Raw genomic sequence first — 24,996 nt, forward strand, 5'->3', positions numbered from 1 at the left:
TTCATTTCAGACTGACATTTATTGTTGCAAGTAGGCATGCCCAATACCTTAAATATACTCTTTAAATTTAAGAAATTGTTCAGCTAAAAACTGAAGCCATAGAACTTTATAAAGGTGGCTGCCTCAATCATATTTTAAACACCACAGTCCAGTAAATTCTACATTTAAGGCTTAGACATTTTAGTAAATCAAGGGAATTCCTGACATGCTACAATATGTACATCAACCCAAAATTATATAAAACAGTATACAAAGATTTTGTTTTTGGGATTAATAGTATTGCTTGGAATTATAAAATACAGCAATGTCTGAAATACTTAAACTGTAGATTTCCTAAAAGCAACAATATTTGTAACAAAGGTTTTTCCCCCACCCCAGGTCCTAACCTTCCAGGACATCACTGAAGTAAAAATAATTTACCATATCACATAAGCCACAGATGTGAAAGATGAGTCTATTTTAAACTGTGTAGCTTCAACATAAAAACAAATAAGCGGCAGGCAAACATGGGGTTGCAAGGAGTCCAATGACAGTGTTGCTGTACTCTACACATTGCAATCTATTTTCTGCCTTTGCTGGTCCACATTAAATAATGGAGAGCATTTAAACTGAAATGTTGCAAGTGGGATGGCTCAACAACCAACACTCCAGTGTTTTCATCAATCAACAATGGCAGGGAACTACTTTGGTGTCAGTTAATATACTCCATTGAATTGTCATACATAGCATTAGCCATCAATTCTAAACAAAACTATGTAGTATTTTGTTGTCATGATGGAACTACAGAATGCTACCTATGGAGTAAATATAGTACAGACAATTTTCCATAAGTTATTTAAATATACAAGTGATCCTTAAAAGGCTAAAGACCAAATTTCACCCAGGAATACATGTACATAACTCCCAGTGAGGCCAAATGAAGTTGTGTACACATATGAGGGCAAAAATTTGCCCTAATTCTGATTAAACTAAGATGTGCTTTTTTGGTCCCCAACTCAAAAACCTTTGGAGTATTTTTCAAGTTTCAAAAATTGCAACTAATGCACTTTTTTAAATGCATGACCATTTTATTTGAATATTTTCCAACTCACTAGGCTATGAAAACCCATGGAATAACTTATGACATCTGTAAGCAGTAACACTGAATAGCATTTTACAATCAAAGAAAGAACATGCTGTGCTTCATTTCTAAAGCATATATAAAAAGGATCAGTTTATAATTGTATGTGCTCACATTTATATCCAAATAATAAGCATTTTTTCTATGTTGTATTCAAAAGTAGTCTCAGAATATGTAAACTGTAAGTTTTCCCTTTAGTATGAATTCAGCCTATAAAAATACAGTATAGACAAATTCCTCTCATTCCCTGACATAAGGAGTCACAATTTTGACACAAAAATTGTAAACTTTGATTACATTCAAAATACAATGCTTAAATCTTTACATTTTCAAGTTAAGTTTTGAGGTTTTGGCAGTCAGAGCCCTCGGTATATAGCAGAATTACATTATTGCAGAGCCTTTTGTGTAAAGTAGCGTACTAAATTACAGTCATTTACTTTCCTCTTATGTTGCTACCAGGAGGAAAAGAAAGGCTTCCTGCTATGAAAGGTCTGTGTGAATGCATTACTCAGATGAACAATTCGGCCCTGACTTCCAGTACTACTACGCTCCACAACCACGCGTGGCATCTGAACTAGCTGAATTGGACTTCTTCCATCTTTTAATGCCTGAGTGAGATTTAGTATCTGCAGAAATAAAATAAAACAAAGTAAGTGGTACCTAATGAAAATTTGATTGTTCAACCTGTTTAGATGCTGCTCTTAAAAAAACAACCAACCAATCCCATAGGGTTCTGGTAATTCTATTTTCTCGGTTATCTTTCTCCTAAAGAATCACATTGTATTTTAAACTGCAAGTAAAACAACATAAGATATTACTGGGCAGCTGAACGTTCCACTAATCTTTTCTCTTGAGAGCATACACACCAAACCCTGCCTTAAATACCTCTTGTGAAGCAAGTTCTTTCTGAACTACTGGAATAGGTTACAAATGCAGAAATGCTTTCAGGTCTACATAGTCTAGCACATCTCCAAAGAAACCCATATATTAAAACACAGGAGGGCCATCAACATTTTCTTAGCCTAGAAGTCTGCCAGCTAAAATTTTAGCTATGAAATGACTGTCTCACATCACAAGAGAATGATTACAGGCTACCTTAAAAACCCGTCTAAAATGCAGTTATCCTAGTTATTCTTTCATGTCTTTCATGAACCCTGGGAACCTTTGAAACAGAATAATTTTTTTCTATTTTACGTTACAAGATGGAAAGTTTTAGGGCATCCAGACTATGCTGAACTTTAGTGATGCTATTATATAGCCTTTACACAGGTAAGTGTCTAAGCTTTTAGTTACATGGATCCCTGAACGATACATGGCTTAAAGGAAGAGAATGTCTCTTTATGCAGCAAGTAACGGCTAGACCTACTTGGTTTGTGCTGAATCCAATGACTCTTGTGAGTTAACAGACATTTTGGTGTAATTCTTGAAATATCTTCAGAAAATTGCTTAGAATACAAAAGGGTCTAAGAATTCTTAAGAGAATATGGTATTGAACAGTAAAATCTTAGCTGGATCTCTATTATTTTAAAAAAGGCTTTTCTAAACTAGAACTTGTCTTGATTCTAAATTATTTAACAAAAGAATTCTGCAAAACCTTTAATCAGTTTTCAATGACAAGTTACCGGCGTGTCATGAGAAGGTTACTCGCTGGAATCAGTTTGGTGCTTGATGAATACTTCCCAGCGATAAAACTCTGTGAAGAAGGGGATGTGACTTTCATATGTCCACACACCAAACTTCTTTCACAAGTTCTTTCAGAAACCAGACCTAACAGTTCATTTTGACAAATATGCTTTTACTGGCTTTTTTGCCAGAAGAGCTACTTAATTTACCAGAACCATATTTGACTCAGCGAGCAGGAAAGCAGTATCAATGCCAGAGACTTCTGTGAAAAGGGGTCAGATTAACCCTGTACAATGCCACTGTAAAACTGAACATGAATAACTTCTGCATTGTTCAGACAGATCATGAGCTCAAGAAAATCAAATTCATAGAGTTTAAGGCCAGAAGGGACCACTAGATCATCCCATCTGACCTCCTATATATCACAGGCCCTTAAATTTCACCCAGCTATCCCTGTATTGAGCCTCATAACTGGTTTTTGGCTAAAGCATATCTTTCAGAAAGGCATCCAAGTCTTGATTTAACAACATCAAGGGATAGAGAATCTATCATTTCCCTTGGTAGTTTGTTCCAGTGATTAAATCACTCTCACTGTTCAGAGCGTATAACCTATTTCTAATTTGAAAATGTCTGGCTTCAGCTTCCAGTCATTGGTTCTTATTAAGCCTTTCTTTGCTAGATTTAGGGGCCCTTTCTCTTCTCCCTGTGAAGGTACTTATACACTGTAATAAAGTCATCTCAATCTTCTTTTTGATAAAGAGTTCAATCTGTTTAGTTTAAGACTCTCACTACAAGGCAGTTTTCTCCAGTTTCAATCATTTTTATGGCATTTTGCTGTACCTGCTCCAGTTTTTCAACATTCTTTTAAAAATGCTGAACACAGAATTGAACAGAGTACTCCATTACGTCTCACCAATTCCTTATGTAGCAGTAAAACTCACTTCCCTACCTCCAAGGATTACATTAGCCCTTTTTGCAATAGCATTGCATGGGAGCGCATGTTCAGTTGTTTGTCCACTATGACCCCTAAATCCTTTCCAGAGTCATTGCTTTCCAGGATACAGCCCCCCTTTCTGTAGATTTGGCCTGCATTCCTCATTCCTATAACTTTGCACTTGGCTGTATTAAAATCATTTTGTTTGACTGGGCCCACTTTACCAAGCAATCAAGATGGTTCTGCATTACTGGCCTTTTCCACCAGTCTGTGTGCCATCCATAAATTTGAATCAGCAGTGTTTTTATATTTACTTTCAGATCACTGACAAAAATGTTAACTAACATGAGGCCGAATACTGATCCCTGTGGAACCCCTCAAAAACTACCTCCATTCAATGATGATTCCCCAATGACAACTACTTTGAGATCCGTCAGTGAGCCAGTTCTAAATCCATTCAATGTGTGCTCTAGGTTTTATAGTGCCCCTTTTAAATAAAATGTTATACAGTACTAAGTCAAATGAGTCACAAAAGTCAAAGGTAACTGTATAGTTGCAACGTACTTAACCCCCAAACTCGTAAATCTCCTAAAAAAGAATCAAATCACCTTTCTTGACAAGACATACTTTCTGTCAAACCAAATCTTATGTTCAAGTCATACATTAATTAGCACACAGACTAGCATAGCACTTCAACTTAAAATAGTAACTTCAGTGGGAGATCTATTGGCTTACAAAGTTTTGACTAGATAACTTTAGAATATTACATTTTATATTAGCTATGGTGGCAGAGACTTCGGTCTCCAGGAGGGTTACTTGTATATTAAAAATAAACACCAAAGCGATCCAACCAACTAAAGATTGATGCAAAAATGAGAACCACCCGTTTGTTACATGCTAGAGAAGCCAGCTAAAAAAGAAGGTTGTCTAGTACTCCAGCGCAAGACCAGTGGAAAGAAATTATCCTTTTGATATTTCATTCAATAATTCTGGGAAGCAGGTTTATCTGTGTTTGCATAAACTGCTAAACTACTCAAACTGGAATTATTCACTGCTTAAACATCATACTAAAAAGTATGCATTTTGATCAGAATTCAGTCTCAATAAAACCATTACATAGAATTCTATACTTTATGATTAAGTGCATTTCAGTTAAACTGCAATTCAATTTGTAAATCCCAAGGTGTAAGCATGTGGTACAACGAATGATTTGTAAGGAGTTCCTGTTGCTTTGTCACACACTTATGTGCTAGGTTTCACAAAACTGTCTTTCAAGAAATAAACATACAGTTAAGGTCAGGTGTTGTTTCCTCAGCATTCACATTTATCTCAAGTTAACTGCTAGTTTAATTCAGCTTAATTGCTGATTGAGCTGTATGCTGGTTTCTCTAAATACAGTTTATCAATCAAAGTTTTTCACTATATTTAACAGCAGTTAGTTTCAGGTATATCTGAAAAATCAGGCAATTATTAAGAAATACAGCAACTATCTTAAATATCTTACTAAGTGGTAAAATTTTTTAAATGGGTCATGATAAGGAATTTAAAAATCAGCCATACCTGTCCCCTCATCACTGACATTTGGTTTTCAAAAGTAGCCTTGTCAAATCCTTTATCGGTCTTTATTCAAAATAAAAACAGAGCAGTTATTTTCAAAACATTTCACCATTCTTAAAACCAGATGTATTTGGAAACACAATCTTATTCTAAGAATTTAACTGACCTTTCGTAAAATTTTAAAGTTTATGATTGAGACAAACCATAACTAGGAAGGAAATTCCAAGTACAAAAGCAATTATAAAATTAAGTGTAGTAGCTGTGTAAGATGACAGATTGGACTTGGACACTGTCAACATCAAAGTGAATTAGAAGTAGTTTCAGATACTACACCTGTCCCCAGTTCTCTCTTTTCGTAGTTTTGAAACTGCATTTTAAAATGTCTCTCACCTATTACTGTGTGAAAGAACCACACAGGGTGACCAATACAAGGGAAACCGGGAAGCAGACTATAAAATAGAGAGCTATAAACTGCGCGAAGTAACTGAAAAAATTCTTTATTGTCTTTCAGTTTTAATTAATTAGGTATTACTTATAACAGTAAAAAGTTTCAGATACTGCATAAGTGGAATATTTCTGTTGACAGTACCCTTTAAGACATAAGAGGAACAGCATGAGCAGTAACTGTGCAAGCTTAAAATCACCTTTTCACAAATGTTACTCAACCCCAATGTGCAGAAACTACCTATATGGGAAAAAGGACAGGTCTGTCTCCAGATCCATTAAATCCTTCACATTTCTGCTGTGACTAACAATGGGTGCTAGTTAGTGCCAATTTTGATTGTGGTATTTTAATCACTTTAAGTCAGACAAATACAAAATTACATTAATGAATGTGTTTCAGGACTCTACTTTTCCAATCAGAATTGCATTTTTAGAAATGCAAGTTGTGCGCACACACACACACCCCACTATGGTCATCTGGAGCATTCAGCATGGTAAATGTTCATATTTTACAAGATTAGAATTTGTATAAGTCCCCTTTACTAAGATTACAGTTGTGTTCAATGCTTTAATAAACAGAGTAAAAGGAGGTGTGTGTGTGTGTGTGTATTCACAATAATATATAGTTTGAATATCTTAAAATGAAACTGACAAAACCTCTGTCTGGAAGCCCATTCATTAATGGAATGACACAGATTTTAATATCGCTTTGAAGGCACATGTAAAATGAAATATTTTAAATATGTACCAGCTGGACTAATGCCTGATATTACAGTAAGTGAAGCTTTTTCCCCAAGTTATTACTGTTTATTTCAAGTGCATGTTGCCAGGCATCTTAAGTGACAAATATATTTAAATGCATGTTTTAGTTATTAGTTTAGTGTTTTTTAATTGATTATATAAAATTTAAGTGTAACAAAGGAGGCTATTACCCATCAGTAAAGTTGATTACCAACAATTTCAAATCTTTCATGCACAATACAAGGCCATACATTTACAAAGGGGGATGTATGACTACTGTGTCAGCCTATGTACCCCTTTTGCCATCCTAACATTAGTGGTAAAGCATAAGTAGTATCACATATTGTGAAATAATTAAGTAAAGTAATACAAGTTTCTAAGTTAACTTTTAACAATTAAGTTTTCCTTCCACATATACTACTCAACTAACTATCCCTTCTCAATTAAAAATTAATTCTGATTCACCTTGAACAGTTCATAAAGATCTTCACAAAGATCCTGTACAAAGTTCATGTCAGAAATACGAGGGAGAATCAAATCTCTGGTCTCTTGGGAAAAAGGAACTTTTGCTTGAGAAAGCCAAGCCCAATGAAATGGATCTAATGGGAAAAACAGTTCAATTTCTTGATTAATTAACAGGTAGAAGTTAGAATCAAATGATCTGCTATGGGCAGAAATCTTAGGAAATAACTTGCTATTCGGTATCAAAACATGAAACCATTTGTCAGTCAGCAGTTACCAAAGGTTATTTACATATATAATATTCCCAAATTTGTTTGCCACTATTATTCACTGTGTTTGCTTGTAATTACAAGTTAAATTTGATTGCTGTAAAGGCTTTAGTTTTTAAGAGACTACAGAAGACATTTTAAAAGGTTATTAGGGTCGCAACAAATATTTACTGAACAAATAAAAATTAAAAAGGTTAATTGTTCCAAAATAAAAGTCCCTACTTTCCCTATCTCCCCATCAGTTATACAGTTTGTCTTGGAGTGTCTTGTCTTTGATCAAATAAAACTACTTCCAGATAGTTGATTTGATTTAAAAATATAACCTATAATTTTTAAGTAAAGATCAATCTTAACTTACTAAGACATTTTCTAAAAAATAGCTTGAAAAATAAAAATTACTAACTATAACAAGGGTCTTTTCTCAATCCTATAATCTGTGAAAGAACGTAAGATGAAGTTTATGTACATTGTATAATGCTTTTTAGTTAGAGAAAAGCAGCTCTGCATCCCAGAGCTAAGGCTTTTGAACCACACTGAGATAGATATTTTATTTTTAGAAGTAGTATTGCACCAATCTTGTCCAACTTAAAGAAGTTTATATGCTGAGATTAATAAAATTTATACCGAACAGAAAAATAGTAATGCTCTTTAAATTTTAGTATCACAATACAGTGGATTCCACTTATTAACAACATCTCAGTTCTCAGCAAAAAATTACATTAACTGGAAGTTGCCCATAAGCAGAAGGCAGGTTTGCAGGGCTGCAGCTAGGGAAGGAAGCACTGGAACATACCTTCCATGGCTGCAGACCCACACGCCAGCCTGCAGCCAGTGCCTGGCACATTCCTTCCCTGGCTGAAGCCCTGCAAGCCTGCCTGTGGTCAGGGCCTGGCACATCCCAGTGTTTCCTTCCTTGGCTGCAGCCTCACAAGTCTGCCTGCCTTTCTTCCAAAAAGTGTTAATAAGCAGCATGCCTGAGGCCAATAGCCAAATCCCATTAGGGATCAACTCTCAGCAAAATGTTGCTCTTAACCAAAACTTAAGATTGGTATTGGTATTAACCAGCATCCACTGTACTTAAGTTTGCTGTCCCAGGTAAAGGTTACCTTAACCTCCGTACAACAGAATAAGGCTGAAGTTATATGTCACTTTGTATTTGTCTACTAATTTCAATAAGCATTACAAAAGGATGAAGAATAGTTTGTTTTGTAATAGGAAGAAATAGGACCATTCCCATTTATAGAAATAATCTGGGAATTTTAGCACTCAAGAGAAATTCTATGATAGCAAGCAGAAAGTGCACATTAAAGATGCATCCCTAAATCCCTTCCAACCCCACATATCTAAGTAGGTATTCATATTAATGCATCCTATTAGTCACCATCCATTACTGGTGGGGTGAAAAACCAGCTAGTGAGTGACTATGAAGCACAAACACATTCCAAAAACAGTAAAAAGCCACTCAGTATTTGCTTATTTTCTTGAGGGAAAAAAATACACCATTATTCAATACAAACAAAAGTTAATATGGTGAAAATATTGTAAGTATTCTCAAATACCACCTGAAGACAATTATTCCCTCAAACTGAAGATTAAAGAACTCAATACTCACATGCTCTCCACTCGTCAGGATGTTTAAAGGGAAAAGCTAAACCATTATCAATTGCAGCAATTTTAATAACAGGTTCTTTACTAGTAGTCCATTGGATATCCTAGGTAAGAACATTTTCAAGTTACTAGTAATTGAAATATCGATAAGGTATACACAAAATTAAGTATACAGTAAACTGCATTATTATTTTTTTAATATAGCGGGTTTAGCAACACCACAAGTGCTTTAGACTGAACAAAAAAAATAAAATAAAATGAAGGCATTAAGTGGGAGTACTCAAAACGAAGGCCAAAAGTCAGGTGCATAAGGTTTGGATCCATTTATTCACTTCTGTAAACAGTATAAATGACCAAAAGCAGCTACATCAAGACAGCCTGAAGATCTAATTTAAATCAACAAAACCAAGATTAAGTATTAGATGAACAGAGCATATCAATAAAGTAGCTAAGATACTGCATTTATGTGCAAGCAGACAACTTTATTGTTGAAGCACATGTGCTACAAAATGTTGCTTCTACTTATTTAGTTTAAATACGAAGTTCATTAATGGTTTTATCCAGGTCACTCTGTAATTTAATTTGACCAGACGGATATAGCCACATATTTCACCAGGAGTACTCTATCACATTCCTAGTTAAGGCACACTGTGCATCAGCATTCCAGCTACACTGTTCAAATTTTATGAGTCAACTGACTAGTTTTGAAAAAAAAATTCTTCTTACCTTATCTGAAAGATCAATATCATCAGCTTGCTTTTCATACCTGACTAACCAGTTATCATTGCCCCTGTCTTCAAAAAGGGAAACAAAAGTTGTTGTGGGGACGTGCAAGTCTTTTACAATTAGCTGATCTTAAAATAATGTTGTAAAACAATTTGTTTCTATCATAAACTGAAGATATTTATTAGAAGGACAAGGGAAAATATTCACAAAAATATTTTTCCATCAAAATACACGTGTTTTAGAGTTTGTTTAAAAAAAACTAGTATTAGATTAACTGGAAAGATGTAAAATTTTTCATGTTATTAATTCAAATTTTGTGTAGAGTCATGCACTAGTAGTTCAGCTTCTCTTACTAGCTGAGCAAACATGTAATATCAGGAACGTCAGCAGAATTCATTTTAACCTGTTTTCCCAGAATAAGTTGGCTATGTTGTGTATGTTCTCGCCAACCAAGTCTGGGGGAGGAGGAGGACGGAAGTGTCAGTAGCAGCAGCAGAAATTTGGCTCTGGGCTGCTGGTGGGGAAAGGGCAAGGCCCTCCTCCAAGATTATCCATGTTTTAACAAATTTAGCTAAGCACACAAAGGGGAAAGGTCTACTTCTGAGGGAATTCTGCGCCACTGCACAAGCACAGAATTAACGTCCCTTGCAGATTCCTCCCCCCCGAATATCAATTGATTCTGACGGGGAGGCAAAGGAAGCTGCAATTACACCTTTCGCCCACCCAGGGCTGATGTTGTGCTAAAGAGAGGGCAGCTGGCTCATGGGCCGGAGCAGCCAGCCACAGAGAGGGAGATGTCGGAGACTGTCTTCCTCACAGCACTCTGCCCACAGGGCCAGGTGGAGGCAGCACAGGACATGGTGGGGAGGACAGAGCAGGTCACACAGCGCTGCTGGGGGGGACACACAAACTGGGGTGGGGGTACAGGAGCTAGTGGGGTGACAACATTGAGCCAGGGGATGAACATTGAGCCAGGGGGTGCAGGGCCACCTGGGGACAGGGGGAGTGGGAGTGGCTGAGTGGGGCTTCAGTGATACATATGGACAAGGGCAGAGGTGCATGACTGAATGGGAGAGGCTAGGGGTCAACCACGGTCTGCACGGAGGAGGCTCCCCAAATCCCTTCCATCGCCACGCCCCCTACCCCGCCACCCAAAAAGCCCAAAACAAAAACACAACCCTCCAGGTTCACTCCCAGACCCCTTCCCAGCAATTACTTCCTTCTCCCCTCGGTTCTTCCATTGGCCCTGACTCCCCGAAGCTTTGCACTGCTTCTGAGGGGTGCAGGAAATACACTTATTTATTGTAGTTTAAATGAATTATTACTCAAAGTTCTGTATTAATATAACTAATAAGGAATCTATTTGTCAAAAAACATTTCCTGAGTCTTTTTTGCTGACATGTAACAAAACAGACAACAAGTATGTCTGTATTTTGAAATGTTACCAAAATAATTGAAACTGGCATGATTATATTGTATTTTGACAAATAAAATATGCACAATATTACAATATTGTGCACAGAATTTTTAATTTGCTGGTGTACAATTTCACCAGGAGTAAAGGTCTACCCAAAGATGCTGAGAGGAGGGGAATAGAAGACAATCTTCATTCCTAAGAGGATATTCTCTACCAGGAAAACACAATGGTACGTTGTAAATTCTTTCACAGGGTCTGCTGGATAGAAATTCTTTCACAGGGTCTGCTGGATTTTGTGGGGACAGAGGGGTGGTGTATTTAGATTCTTCATAGATTTGGATAAGCATTCAAACTTTGAACATTTTACTGTTCCACTATTGCTAGTTTTGTACATAATTTGGTTGTGTGGATGCTGCTTTACATGTTTGGTTTTTAACTTATTCTCTTAAAGTAATATGGCGCAGATCATGAAAAATCTGTAAAAGTTTGGAGACACTGAGATCAAGCTTGGAAACTGGCTGCCAAACCGTAACAGTGACCAGAAAGCACAATGATATCTTTATCATCGTACTTTCTTCCTTCAGGGAGTTTAAAGTGATATGCATCCTCAACAGACTTTCCTTGAGATATCCTCAACCGGCTTTCCTGCTACATTCCTAATTGCGCGGGGTGGGTGGGGAGAGGAAGGAAAGAGGAAATTGCAGTGGTAGGACCTGTAGAAGAGCAAAAGAAGGAACCCACTACTGGCAAAGCAGTGGAGGAAATGTCCATACCAACTACCTTCACACTCATGAGGAAACTGGACTCCTACATAGCCAGCAACAGAACATCAGCCTCCAGCTACAGAAAAGGAAGTTTGGCCAGCATGAGATGCTGAGGGTCAAAGTTCCAGGGCTTGCTCATGCTGAATAGGACCAGTTCTGAAGTGATATGCAACTGGGCTGCCATCTTCTTCCACTCAGCAGAAAGATCTGGCAGCAGATATTGCTCCTCTTCCCAGTTAAGTGGTCTTGAAACCCCAGTGTGTCCCTCACAGCTTGGCTACGATATGGAAAGTGGAAGGTAAGGGCACATATCCTGGGAGACTTCCCTCTGCTAGTAATGGAAGAGAAACCAGAGAGCAAATATCCCTAACTCACATCAAAAGGCTAATCGCTGGCTGGGGTTGTGTGCTTGATTTGCTACATATTGCTCTAGCCCTCAGTGTGCCTTACAAAAGCCAAAAACTGCTTAAATGGCTGCTATGATACTTGATACATTTCAAAGACAAAACTTTTGTAGCTTCAACGGATTTCACAAGTTCATCTGCAAAGGAGTTTCAGATTTGTGAAAAGTATGTGAAATGCATTAGAAGAATGTTACTTTCACTCAGCACTATTTTCTGACTCGAATGAGCAAGCAGATATAAACTGGGGGACAGTATGTTAGATACCTGTGTTTCTGATGACATAATCTAAAACAACCAATCTCTCAAACTGTGACTGAAATTGTTTCCTAGTATTCTCAGGTAAAGGATCAGTTTCAAATTTCCTGAGCCAGTACTCAGCTTCTTTATATCCTTCAACGAACAGCTGGAAGGAGCCAACCTGCAATTTTAAGAACCTGCATTTAGAAAATGTAATCAAATAGGTGAAGTTTAAAAGTTAACTGAAAGAACTGAACACAGAGTTCTGAACACAAAGTGTTTGACAGTACTACTCAGAGTAAGCTACATGAAATATTAAGTCTACAAAATAATCCCCTGCTTCCAATTTCTAGATAACCACATTTTATAGGTTGAAATACAACCGAACTATTTCCAGTTTCAGAGTTCTTTATGATTAGAGTACTACACCAGAACAGCATTCTAGTCTTAGTTTGCATATAAGCAGTATGTCAGAAAAGAATAGTTGAATGTTCAAAAACAAAACATAGCAATCATATTGATACATGATATAAATTTACTGAAAGAAAAGCAGCAACTAAAAAGTTTTACTACTGTCATAATTTGAAAGCAGTTCAATCCAATCAAACTGGAACTACTTCAGGAGCCATACAAGAGATGGCAAAAGGAAAACAGAAATGTTTCACAGCAGTAGTGAAGTAACTGGAAGCAACAGAGGTTGGCTAAAGTGACTGTATGCGTATATCCTGATTTCTAGACCAGTCCTCATTTTTCATGTGGATCTTGGTACCTCAGAACTTCTTTTGGGATCCCTGAAATGTCCCAGCTCTTCTATTTCACCACTCAAAACATCTGTTTTCTACATCTGTTCAATAATTTGCTCTATATTTACTAGGCACAAAACAGTCCAATGGACTGAATGTTCACAGTGATGAACAGCCTTTGGGGCAACAAGAAAATCAGACTACGCACTACTAAAGCTGCTGTTCTGCTCAAAGTGAACATCAGTGACGCTTGGTTCAGTGTTTCATAAGCTCATCCAGAACATTAAGTTACTAGAGAAAATCCTCCATTCTCACAAATATGCACCTTTCATGTCTGAGTCAGAGAACTGGCAGCAACAATACCAGCACACTTTTTAAAAATAAGAGAACTTTTGTATGACTTTCATGACCCCAAAAATCATTTCCACAATAGTATCTGAGGAAGAAGAAAACTGTGTGAAAGAGGACTGCATGTGAGAGAGGGCACACAGCAAAGAAAGAACACTCAGGAGGAAAGAGAGGCTGTGCTTGTGTTCAGAACAAAAGGCTGCATGTTGCTATGCATCTATGTAAGTAGACAGAGACTTTCTGGGAAATGCATGCCTAACAAGTGTCATATGGAGTGCTGTTGTGGGTAGCCTGCACGTGTCAGCAGATAATGGGGGAACCCACATGTGTGCATTTGCTTGATTTTCAAGAGAACATGGTTGTGAGATTTTGGGGATGCAAGAAGAGCATGTCTATGATTTTATGGGTGAGGAAGTCGTATATGAGGCTTTGATCAGGGAGACAGGAGAGTCTATAAGATAAAATGAAGGTGGGCATTATGTACAAATGGGGAAACCAAGAGAGGAAAGAAAAGACAGACTAAGTGAGTGACTGAAAACACTGGGCAGTTGGATGAGAAAACACCACAAAAAAGGTGGAGGGGAAGAGAGAGAACAATTATTATACCACATAGAAAAGATACTGATGGGAAAATAGACTGCAAGGCAGGAAAAAATACCTAGAAGAAGAAAGGAAAGATGTAAAGAACAAATACAGTGTGGAGACAGTAAATTTTAGAATCCTCTTGGTAGAAAGTGTAGATGCAAAATGATGCAGTAAAGTCACCAGATTTTAAAATATGTTTAAATAAAGGGATAATATCTGATATGCTTTGTGGACAGAAATTTGTTTAAAGCTAGCTAAGGCTGGCAGTCTTTTTGTTGAATAGGGGCATGTCTACACAGCAATGTAAACCTAGGGTTAGTGGGACTCAAATCAGCTGATTAGTGTCAGGGAATCCTGGGCTTGAGCATCTACACTGTATTTTAACCCTAGACTAAGAATTTTCTGACCTGTGCTTGAACTCAGGGCTCTGGCATCCACACTGCAGTGCACCCAAGTCAAAGTAAATATATCCCGAAGTGCCTTGTGCCCCAGCTCCCCCATGTTGGGACTCTAGCCCTAGCAAGGTGGTGCACTGTGGGAAACTCTGCTGCCCATCCTGTTTCCTAACTGTGGCGGTGCTACTGATGGGACTCCCATAAGGAGTACGTAATCTACATAATTAGCTCCTTTGGTGGCTGTCTTAGTATAATGACTACAGTTTGAGAAGGCTTTATACTGAACTGCTGCCTAATCTGAACTGGGCTCTCTACCTCTAGGCTGAGTCACATTGCCAGGAAAATGCCCACGTGCACCAGTTTGGAGGATAATTAGGATGTTGGTCTCCAGGACTATCAAACCACTAAAGTAAAACTTTGCAATTCTTAATTTTTACAATGGGATGTTCAATGAAGGTGTTTTCATTTTTTTTTTTTTTTTTTGTATTTATTTGTCTGTTTGGAAGTTTGACATAAAATGTAGATGCCAGAGGAAAAACACAAACACCCTCCCCACCCAACCTGGCTGCTGCCAGCTGCAGAATGGTGAAGTGCATATCCAGGGCTTGGGGTACAGTGTGCTTCATCATCCCCTAGGGATCTCTTATCCCTACCCCCGCTGCACCCTGGGAGACAGGGATAATGGATCCCCCAGATGCTACAGACAAGTTTTGGGACTGGCTCCCACTCACTGCCCTCATAATGGATGCTGCCAAGATGCCTCTGCATATGCAGCTCCAGGGAATAGCAGCCCCAGGTATCCGGGAGTAAGGGCCAGAGAACGGAGCAGGGACTAAGCAGCTGCCCTGCAGGGAGTGGGAGTGGCAGAACTCCTGGCTTAGCACTTCCAGGAGAGGGATGATCCCCAAACATCCTGGCAGCCAGGAGCTGCCTCCCACTGTCAGCTTTGCTCCCTGTGCTGGGCAAGGTCTGCACAACAGCAAAGAGGAACCAGAGCCACTGCCATGGGAGGCTGCAGAGAAGTTTGGAGTCTGGCACCCACTTGCCACTGTGAGAGTGCACATTGCACATGCAGCACCAGGGAGGGCAATGGGGGCGAGGGAGGGGGCAGAGTTGAGTGTGAACCACAGGCAGGGGGAGCGTTGGGCTCCCAGGTCAGCACAGCCAGGGAGGGATGACCCCAAATATCCTGGTGACCAGGAACAGCCTCCCACCTGCCAGCTTTGCTCCCTGCTCCAGGCAGCAGTGAGGAGATGAAACAGGAAGGGGGGAGTACATTTAGCCAGGTGGTAATGTCGTTTCTGGCCACTGCGCTGGCTGCCTGCAGTGCTACTTCTCTGCAGCCAGGAACTCAGATACATCTGGAGGACTTCCAGGACCCGAGTCAAGTTGGAGCCACATGCAGCCAGCAAAATAATATGGCTCGGACCCTACATCCCAGTTTAACATGGGCTCGGACCCTCTAGAATCCTGCGACCTTGGTCCAAGCCCTAGGTTAGCTCAATTAACACGTGGACGCAACGGGGTTTTGGCTTGAGCCGGGGTTCACACTGCTGTGTGGACATAGCTGGTATTAGTTTAGGGTTTCTTCTCCTGTGACTGAAACTACCCATGAATGTCCTCTTTTTGATTCAGCAAAGTATATATCCTGTATAGACAAGGCATTAACAAAATACTACAATGTAAAGCTTCTCAGAAGAACTTACCTTAGGAGGTAGTCCAATTCGATGAAATTTTTTACCAACTTTTGGCACTTTTTCTAAAGCATATTTTTTCCCTCTTGATTTTGCACGATCTATTGCACTGTAGTTAAAGGTTTCACTGACAAGCCAGACAACCTTAAAAATATCCAAGTTAAAACATGGCTCAAAGTTGCTTATCATTTCAATTACAGATTGACAATAAGATTTCTAACCATCATAAAGATTCCAGGTGAATAGCAATATTTAAAAACACAAGCAAATTCAATGCAAAAAAAGCTGCACACATGCAACACTGCAGATGGCAGAAAATTTAAATGTACACATAGGTCTGGAAATTCTAGACTACAGTCCTTAGAACTGGCCCCCTATTTTAATATACAAAGCTTTGTATTACCACTATATTGAAAGAACTACATTAAAAGAATGCTAAGATTGCAAAGTCAAGCACTCAGAAGTTAGGAAATAATGAATTAAAGTTGCCCAACCTTATGCAACCTTAATGTATATACAAAAGGGGGCCAAATTATGTTTGTCTAACATGATCATTTACTATTTTTCCGCCCTTGACCTCTGCTTTATTCAGTGAATATGTAATTATTGAATATTTTTTAACCCTCTCATTCAGTCTCTCCCTCCCAGGTCTTATTTATGCTCACCATCCAAACTCTGTACTGAATACAAAATTATTAGTTTCCTTGTGGTCATTTCTATGGTGCTCTCACGAATGTCTGAGTGCTTCACAAACATTAATGACTTTATCTGTATAATTGTGCTATGAAAGTAGGTGGTATTATCCCCATTTTACGGCTGGGGAATGTAGACCTGGAGAGATTAATGTCAAAATTGTGCAAAGTGTCTAGACAACTAAGCGCTTAATTTTCAGAGGACTTGGTATTTTTAATAAAACTTTATACATTCAAAGCACAGCTCCAACTGACTTCAGTTGCAGTTCTGACAATTCAGCACTTCTTGTAATTTGGCCCTAAGTGTCTCACATTGATCACCAAGCAAATGCACACACAAATAGCGACCAAATAGGTATTCAATTTCCTTAACCACGACAACATCCTTTCTTTTCTTGCAGCCCCCTGCCTCATTCGCTATTCACCACACTTACACCTTCTGCAACACACAAGAGGTTCTACAGACAACATCCTCCTTCGCTACACAGTCCTGATATATGCATACAGCACTATCCATCCTAGGCACCTAATTAGGGAGTGGTTTTGAAGAAAAAAATAGTATGATTGCACATATAAAGACCGTCTCATAATGCATATGCAAAAAGGCATGAATTAAAGCTGCAAGAACAATTTCCTAACTTCTGAGTGCTTGAATATACAACTTTGAAATAACTTCAAAGCAGCATTTTTAATGCAATTTCCTAGGGTTGTTGTTTTTTTTTTAAATTAAAAAAAATCCCATCCTGTAAAACCATAATGATCCCCCACATTGGTCATCAGCAGGATTTGGAGCTTTATATCCACAGTGCAGACCTCATCATATGAGCTAGGGGACAGTTGATAGCACTAGTAAGCATTATTTCCTATGTGGACCAACCACTGGAGAGGGATGAGACATGCATTTTTCTGATCGGTTTAACAGCTATTTGCTGAAGGCAGAGAAATGTGGGTTCCCTTCCCCAGGACTCCTAGGTTCCATTACAGGCTCTGGAGAGGAGCATGCTATAGTGATTAGACACAATTTTGCCACTGGACCCCAGCTTGTCTCTCCCTCCACTTGGCTTCTATTCAGCCCTCTCACACTGGCTCATGCAATGCACATTGAATTGTTTTTCTCCAATATTAGTTTCTCTCTCTCAAGTTGGGGATAAAAATACTCAGTTTGATTCTACATTGCAATATCATATCCTCGTTTATTCTGCACACTTAAGTTGTAGTGTACTAAGAAAGAACTCTTTTACCTTAGTTTTAGGTACCACTCCTAATCCTAGTTTGGTGTCCACAAGACAGGCACCAGTTTCAGAAAGGTATCCCTGATTAGGAACAAGGCACCCTCTGCCAAAGCAGCAAGGACAACAGATCTTGTGAATGTATTTGGTCCATTTTGGATTCAGATGACCATAAGGCTCTTCAGATTTTGGTTTGAACACTCCAATAGTTTTCTAAGAAAAAAAATCCAAAGTTAAGTAACACATAATAATTTGAAGTGTAAGAATTAGTCACAACAGTTTTTACTGAAAAATTCACAACTTGCATTTTAAGATTTATAGACTTGGAAAATAGTTTGCCATCGTTGATGATATTCTGCTTTGTACTTGTTCATTTTGGTCTAAACAAGGAGTTGAATAGGAACTCTAAAATGGTAATGTCAATTCACAAGTTTATAAAATGAAATGCTTGTCTAAAATGTACCATTCAAAATAAAACTTTTGTTCACAGATATTTTAAGATAGACATCTTTAGTGTTTGGGTTTTATTTATATTAAAAGGGATATGGTCAATCTTAAATTTTAAAAATTAGTTAAAAGTAGTAATCAGATTTTCTAATTTAAGATGTTTTCTCTCCCACAATACTTGTGAAAGACGCACAGAAACACAACTATACTGAAGAAAGTGACACTTACATAAAAAACTGAAGTTAAACTAGAAAATATTTTTCTTTCCTCTAATCAAATTTTAGGTGTTTTTAGTGACAGTATATAAAAAAGTAATATGTTTTTTTAGTTTGTTTGCATCTATAGGGGCTGTATTGTCTTGTACAGCTGCTTCAGACTTAGTTTCTCATAGCAGACAATGCCTCAAACCATCAAGTCATTTACCTTAAAGGGAAACAATGAGCTTGAAATTGTCCTTATTGTTAAAAGTAAGCTTAGGGTTTACTTTTAAGTTTCTGTTAGAAATGTCCATCTGACTGATTGTCTCCAAACTCAGTTTCAGGTAAATCAGTATGCTGACCACAATAAGGTTCAAGTAGGGATCATGTCTTCATTCTCTCTATACCAGTAGTCCCCAAACTTTTCAGGGTCAGGCCTCTCATTCCCCCTCCCCCCTCCGCCTACCCAGAGCTAGGTCAGAGAGCAGGGCAGTGGCTCCTGGGGGAAGGGGGGCAGTCAAGGGGACAGAGGTAAGGGGACCAAGGCTGGGGCTGCAGATGGGGACAGGTCTGGGGACAGGAGTAGAGCTGGGGCCCTGGCCAGGGGCCAAGGCTGGCAGCTGTGGCCTCAGCCAGAGCAGAGTGGGGCTGGGTGGCACTCCCTCCCCACCCCCATAGGGGATGGCCCAGGCCCTGCCGCACCCTCCTCAATGTTCCTCTGTGCCCCCCTCTCCCCCCCCCCGCCCCCCGGGGATGCATCCGTTCAAGTGAGCTGTAGCTCAAATAAATTTGTTAGTCTCGAAGGTGCCACAAGTACTCCTTTTCTTTTTGCGGATACAGACTAACACAGCTGCTACTCAAACCTTTTTAGATAAGAGTTAAGCTCATTTACCTACTCCACTTGACTCAGCCATTTGTGTTTTTGTTTGTCACTTGTAATCCTTTAAAGCCATCTCATTCTTATGCAGATGTGCTAATGAAACAGCCCATATTGCCATGGACAATATAACACTAAATCCCCACAGTATAGCATTTTTTTTTAAAAATCGAACAGTTGAGTTTTGTTTTCTTTTTTAACAGCTGCACATAGCCTTGCCCAAAAATCATTAACACAAAAATTCCCTTTGGAAGGATATTTATCTATAAAATAAATGATAGATCTGACAGTCAGAAATATATGGTGATTTCCATTTTTATTTTGACATTTTCAATCCTTTAACTCAGTAGTCCCCGAACTTTTTAAGGTGCATCACCTTACCTCTAACGTAATTCCCCCGCCCCCGCCCAATCCCCGAGTCACAATTGGGAGTCAGGGCTGGAAGCAGGGCCGTGGTTGGGGCCAGAGCTGTGGCTGGAGCTGGGCCATGGCCGGGAGCCAAAGATGCGGCTGGGGGCAGGGCCAGGCCGCAGCCAGGAGCCACGGCTGGGGGCAGGGCTGGGTGGTGCTCTCTCCCTGTCACTCACTGGGGCTGGCCCGGGTCCTGCCACACACCCCCGAACATTCCTCCATGCCCTCCAGAACGTGGGTGTGTGGGGGGGTGGCGCCCCAATTTGGGGATCGCTGCTTTAACTCATCATGTATTGATATTCATAAGCGGTTCTTTTTAAGAGTCAAATAACCGCTGTAAAGTTAATATTAAAGCAAACAATTTAAAATTTCTAATCTATCATCTTTTTATGAATGATTTAATAAAATAGTTTACATTACTACCTTTAAAAAGACAGAACAACAAAAATAAAGGGTAATTGCTTGACTAGAGAACTGAACATTTCTAGTTCTAAATAAATAATGCCACAGTCCAAACAACTTTAATTATGATTTGCATTAGCTAATTCAGATGCAAAAAGAGCAAAACAATGACTGACAAGCCATAGGGCAATATACAAAATAATCAAACAGTAATGGAACCATATGAAATCAGACTTCACATTTTAATTCTATATACTCATGGACAACAGCAGTGCACTGACTGCTAACCTGATAGTGTATAGATCAGTCAAAGCTTCCCATAAAATGATTCCTATAATAGATCATTCTTGCCTGAACAATTTTGAAGGGCTTAGTGTATTTACATAATGAAGCTATCCTGACTAGCAAGCATTCATCATGAATCCCAATACAAATTTTAATCACATTTTTACCGTTTCTGTATGTAGAAAAATACCATTTAAATTTTACATCTGTGCTTTTTTTTCTGTTTATTGTAAAGGAATTCCTTAAATTAAACAGTCATTAGTAAATAAGTATTCTCAGAATTTTAATGTTAAAATGATCAATATCTATAAAAGGGATTCATGAAAAATCAAATTGCAAAGCTGAAAGGAACAGTTCGGTTCAACTAGCCATGTCACACATATTATTAAAACACTCAGAAAGGTTCTGCCTGCACTTGAATTTTAAACTACTTTTATAACCAATTAGTGACACCGTTTGCTCAAAACAAAGTCAGTGGCCATAAACGATAAGTTTAATACACAGTGAACATGGTACAGCATTTCACTCCATCAAAATTCTACTCTGGTGCATGGTTTTCTCCCTGAAAGAGTTTCAACCCACCATTTCGTTGTATTATTTTTATTTCTGACATCCCTCTTCCTCCTATTACAGAGGATATCCAAAATGCACTTCCCTCACAAGCAGCTGATGCTGCTTTGTGCAAGCCCTCTAGGCACATACATTCTATTGGGGTAGTAGTGACAGTTGCCCACATTTTCCCAGAATGGCAAGGAGATGCTTGATGAGGACACATAAATATGGGTCAGCTCTAATTGCAAGGCAGAAAGCTGCAGAGTAAACAACTCAAACCACATTTGTTGTGAGTCAGTCAGATGAGCATGTCACAACCATGTTTTTGTATCCAGTTTAACTTTTAGCATGGATGGAGCCAAGACAACTTAATACCCTTGAACTGAAATGGGTAGCACTGCTTGAACACAGATGTTTGTGCACTTTCTAGGAACAGAGGACCATCATTTGCTTTAATTGTGCATGCTTTACTAGGTAAATGCTTTTTACTGTACTTGTACAATACTGAAATATTTGTTTTGCAATCACTAGAGGAATGTTTCTATTTAAAACAACTATATATTGCTTTGTTTTTTTAGTTCCATAGCATTTTGAATACTGGATTTATTGAGTTTATTTTGTTAAGTCACAAGTCCAAAGTCAGAGGCTTGGAGGAAACACTGACAGGTAGTTTAGTTGCTGCTACCCAAAGCAATCAAAGCACAATACATTTATTTGAAGAGTCTACAATACTAGTGACTTCTTCATTTCCCAGTGACGAGTTGGTAGATACAGTAGTATATGCAGCCTGTTAACCCTATAATCAGTCTCGTGCCTCCTTGAATTACACTTTTAACCTACCAAGGAAGCAATCAATACATGTGCCACATTAAAGGAGTCCCACCCATTCCACCAGTTGACTGGACCATGATGTATTTTCTCTGTATTGTCAAATCTAGATTATCCAATCCCAGATATGGCCTCTAAAGTTTGACTGAAGCACTGATCTTGCTGAGCTCTACAGGTTCAAAACTGTTGGGCAGCATAATTGTGCAGAGGCTTTTAATGAAGAGGAGTTACAGAGCCACACAGCTCGATGTTTAAGGAAGTCTCCATAGCAGGATTTGAAGTCTACACAAGTCTCCTGATTGACTCCACAGGTTACCTAATGGTTTTGTGTACTCTATACACTTCCAAGACTTCAGGACAGTTAGTCCTTGGAGCAACGATAATATCATCTATGTTCCGTAAAATGCAACGCACATTAGGATTGGGGTGAGGGGGCTTAATAAAATATTTTAAACTGCAGCTCAATTACTTTTACAATATTATATTTGAATTTAGATTTCATTAGCCTTTTTTTAATTTAGTTTCCTTTACCACTGATAAGCAGGGATGGTGTCCCTACCTCTGTTTGCCAGAAGATGGAAATGGGCACAGAGACTGTATCACTTGATGATTACGTGTTCTGTTCATTCCCTCTAGGGCACCTGGCATTGGCCACGGTAGGAAGACAGGATACTGGGCTAGATGGACCTTTAATCCTACCCTGCATGGCCGTTCTTATGTTCATTACCCAGAGGTATTTTAATACACAACGAACTAAGAGCATGATGGTAGTTTATTGTTTCACTTCTGTTGGCATCAAATAAAAGAGCTAAGGAGAGGGAGGCAAAAATCCACATGTTCAGTTTACGTATATTCTGGGAAAACAGGTTATCAAGACAATGATACAATCACAGGGATGTTAAATACTGTAAAACACAGAGTGAAGAAACAAAATACTTTGACTACCTATTTCCCAACACAAGGGAGAGAGGACTTATTTTCCCTACCCACAGGGGAATGGGAGAAAACACATCAGAAAAGTAGTTTGGTGTGAGATGATGCAATACTGAAATGTCAAGCTGAAAAAGGCTTTAAAAGCCAGCTTAAAAGAAAGGGGCTTGGACGGTAGAGATGTAAATTTAACCAGTTAACCAATAAGCACACAGCCGGGGTGGCAAAGGTGGGGGACAGGAGGCAGCCAGGACCCCGGGTGTGTGGGGGGCGGGGAACAAGGGGAGGAGAGAGGAGGCAGAAGAACCCTGCGTAAAATGCGGGTGGGCTGCAGCACCCCCGCAGCCCTAGTTCCCAGTTAAACCGATTGAATTTCAATAGATTAAACTATTACTTTTTTAACCCTTTATTTACATCCCTATTGGAAGGCTGACAAAGGAGTGTCTGCGGGGTCCAAGAAGCACAGCAACCTATCCTGAAGGACAATCCATCACTCTCACAGATCTTGGGAGACAGGCCAGTCCTTGCTTACAGACAGCCCCCCAACCTGAAAGAAATACTCACCAGTAACCACACACCACACAACAGAACCACTAACCCAGGAACCTATCCTTGCAACAAAGCCCGTTGCCAACTGTGTCCACATATCTATTCGGGGACACCATCATAGGGCCTAATCACATCAGCCTCACCATCAGAGGCTCGTTCACCTGCACATCTACCAATGTGATATATGCCACCATGTGCCAGCAATGCCCCTCTGCCATGTACATTGGTCAAACTGGACAGTCTCTACGTAAAAGAATAAATGGACACAAATCAAACGTCAAGAATTAGAACTTCAAAGACCAGTCGGAGAACACTTCAATCTCTCTGGTCACTCGATTACAGACCTAAAAGTTGCAATTCTTCAACAAAAAAACTTCAGAAACAGACTCCAAGGAGAGACTGCTGAATTGGAATTAATTTGCAAACTGGATACAATTAACTTAGGCTTGAATAGAGCCTGGGAGTGGATGGGTCATTACACAAAGTAAAACTATTTCCCCATGTTTATTCCCCCCCACCCCCCTGTTCCTCAGACGTTCTTGTCAACTGCTGGAAATGGCCCACCTTGATTATCACTACAAAAGATTCTCCCTCCCCCCCCACTCTCCTGCTGGTAATAGCTCATCTTAAGTGATCACTCTCGTTACAGTGTGTACATCCATTGTTTCATGTTCTCTGTATATATAAATCTCCCCACTGTATTTTCCACTGAATGCATCTGATGAAGTGAGCTGTAGCTCACGAAAGCTTATGCTCAAATAAATTTGTTAGTCTCTAAGGTGCCACAAGTACTCCTTTTCTTTTTGAGAATACAGACTAACACGGCTGCTATTCTGAAACCAGCAACAGAAATGATGGACCTGGACAGAACCCTGAACTGACAAGCACAGAGACTGCTGGGAGAACGAGGCAAAGCTGTAAATCAAATGTAATAAATCTTCTTGTGACCCCTTAGCCAATACTTTCATATTCTGAAATAAAGCTATTGCCTACCTACCAATATTTTTATAAATATTTAGTCCAAGCATATTTGAATATTATATGACAGTTTCCTCCAAATATATCAAAGTGTGATGAAATGACTCATTTTGGGAACAGTAACTGTCAGGCACACAGGAGGGAAAGAAAACTGAACTCTGACCTTAAATGATGCTGAGCGGAAATATAAGTAACTGCTTCAGCACTAAGAAACAAACAGGAAAATAAAGGACTCCTCCCAAAAAAGTGCCACAAAGAAGATTGCCAAGGATATCATAGGCATTGGGACAGTCAGAGACTTGAGGGTGTTAGGCATTGTTACATACATATAGGACTGCCAGAATTCATGGGTGTTTTAATGCGTCATGATTTCAACAGAGAATATCAGTTTATGGTGCCATAGCACTGACCGGCCCCAATCATGGATCAGGGTCCAACTGTGCTAGGTGCTGTATAAATAAAACAAAAAAAACAGCCCCTGATCTGAGGAGCTTTTATAAGATCTGACTTGGATTAGGATTTCTGCTAGGATTGTGAGTCTTAGCTCC

At 39.1% G+C, this 24,996-nt stretch overlaps 1 protein-coding gene across 2 annotated transcripts in view; it reads right to left on the reverse strand.

Annotated features, from left to right (window-relative positions):
- The window catches only part of PI4K2B (phosphatidylinositol 4-kinase type 2 beta), a 40,461-nt gene continuing 15,465 nt past the window's right edge, over positions 1-24,996 (reverse strand). For both annotated transcript variants that reach the window (XM_048848698.2, XM_048848697.2), the window contains exons 3-10: positions 18,005-18,205; positions 16,084-16,215; positions 12,334-12,487; positions 9,485-9,552; positions 8,763-8,862; positions 6,885-7,018; positions 5,238-5,297; positions 1-1,746 (exon numbers count right to left, since the gene is read on the reverse strand). In XM_048848698.2, the coding sequence (XP_048704655.1) occupies positions 1,573-1,746; positions 5,238-5,297; positions 6,885-7,018; positions 8,763-8,862; positions 9,485-9,552; positions 12,334-12,487; positions 16,084-16,215; positions 18,005-18,205 (1,023 nt within the window). In that variant the 3' untranslated portion in view covers positions 1-1,572. The remainder of the gene's footprint in view (positions 1,747-5,237; positions 5,298-6,884; positions 7,019-8,762; positions 8,863-9,484; positions 9,553-12,333; positions 12,488-16,083; positions 16,216-18,004; positions 18,206-24,996) is intronic.

This window comes from Caretta caretta, chromosome 4 (assembly GCF_965140235.1).
Source record: "Caretta caretta isolate rCarCar2 chromosome 4, rCarCar1.hap1, whole genome shotgun sequence".
Taxonomy (NCBI): Eukaryota; Metazoa; Chordata; order Testudines; family Cheloniidae; genus Caretta; species Caretta caretta.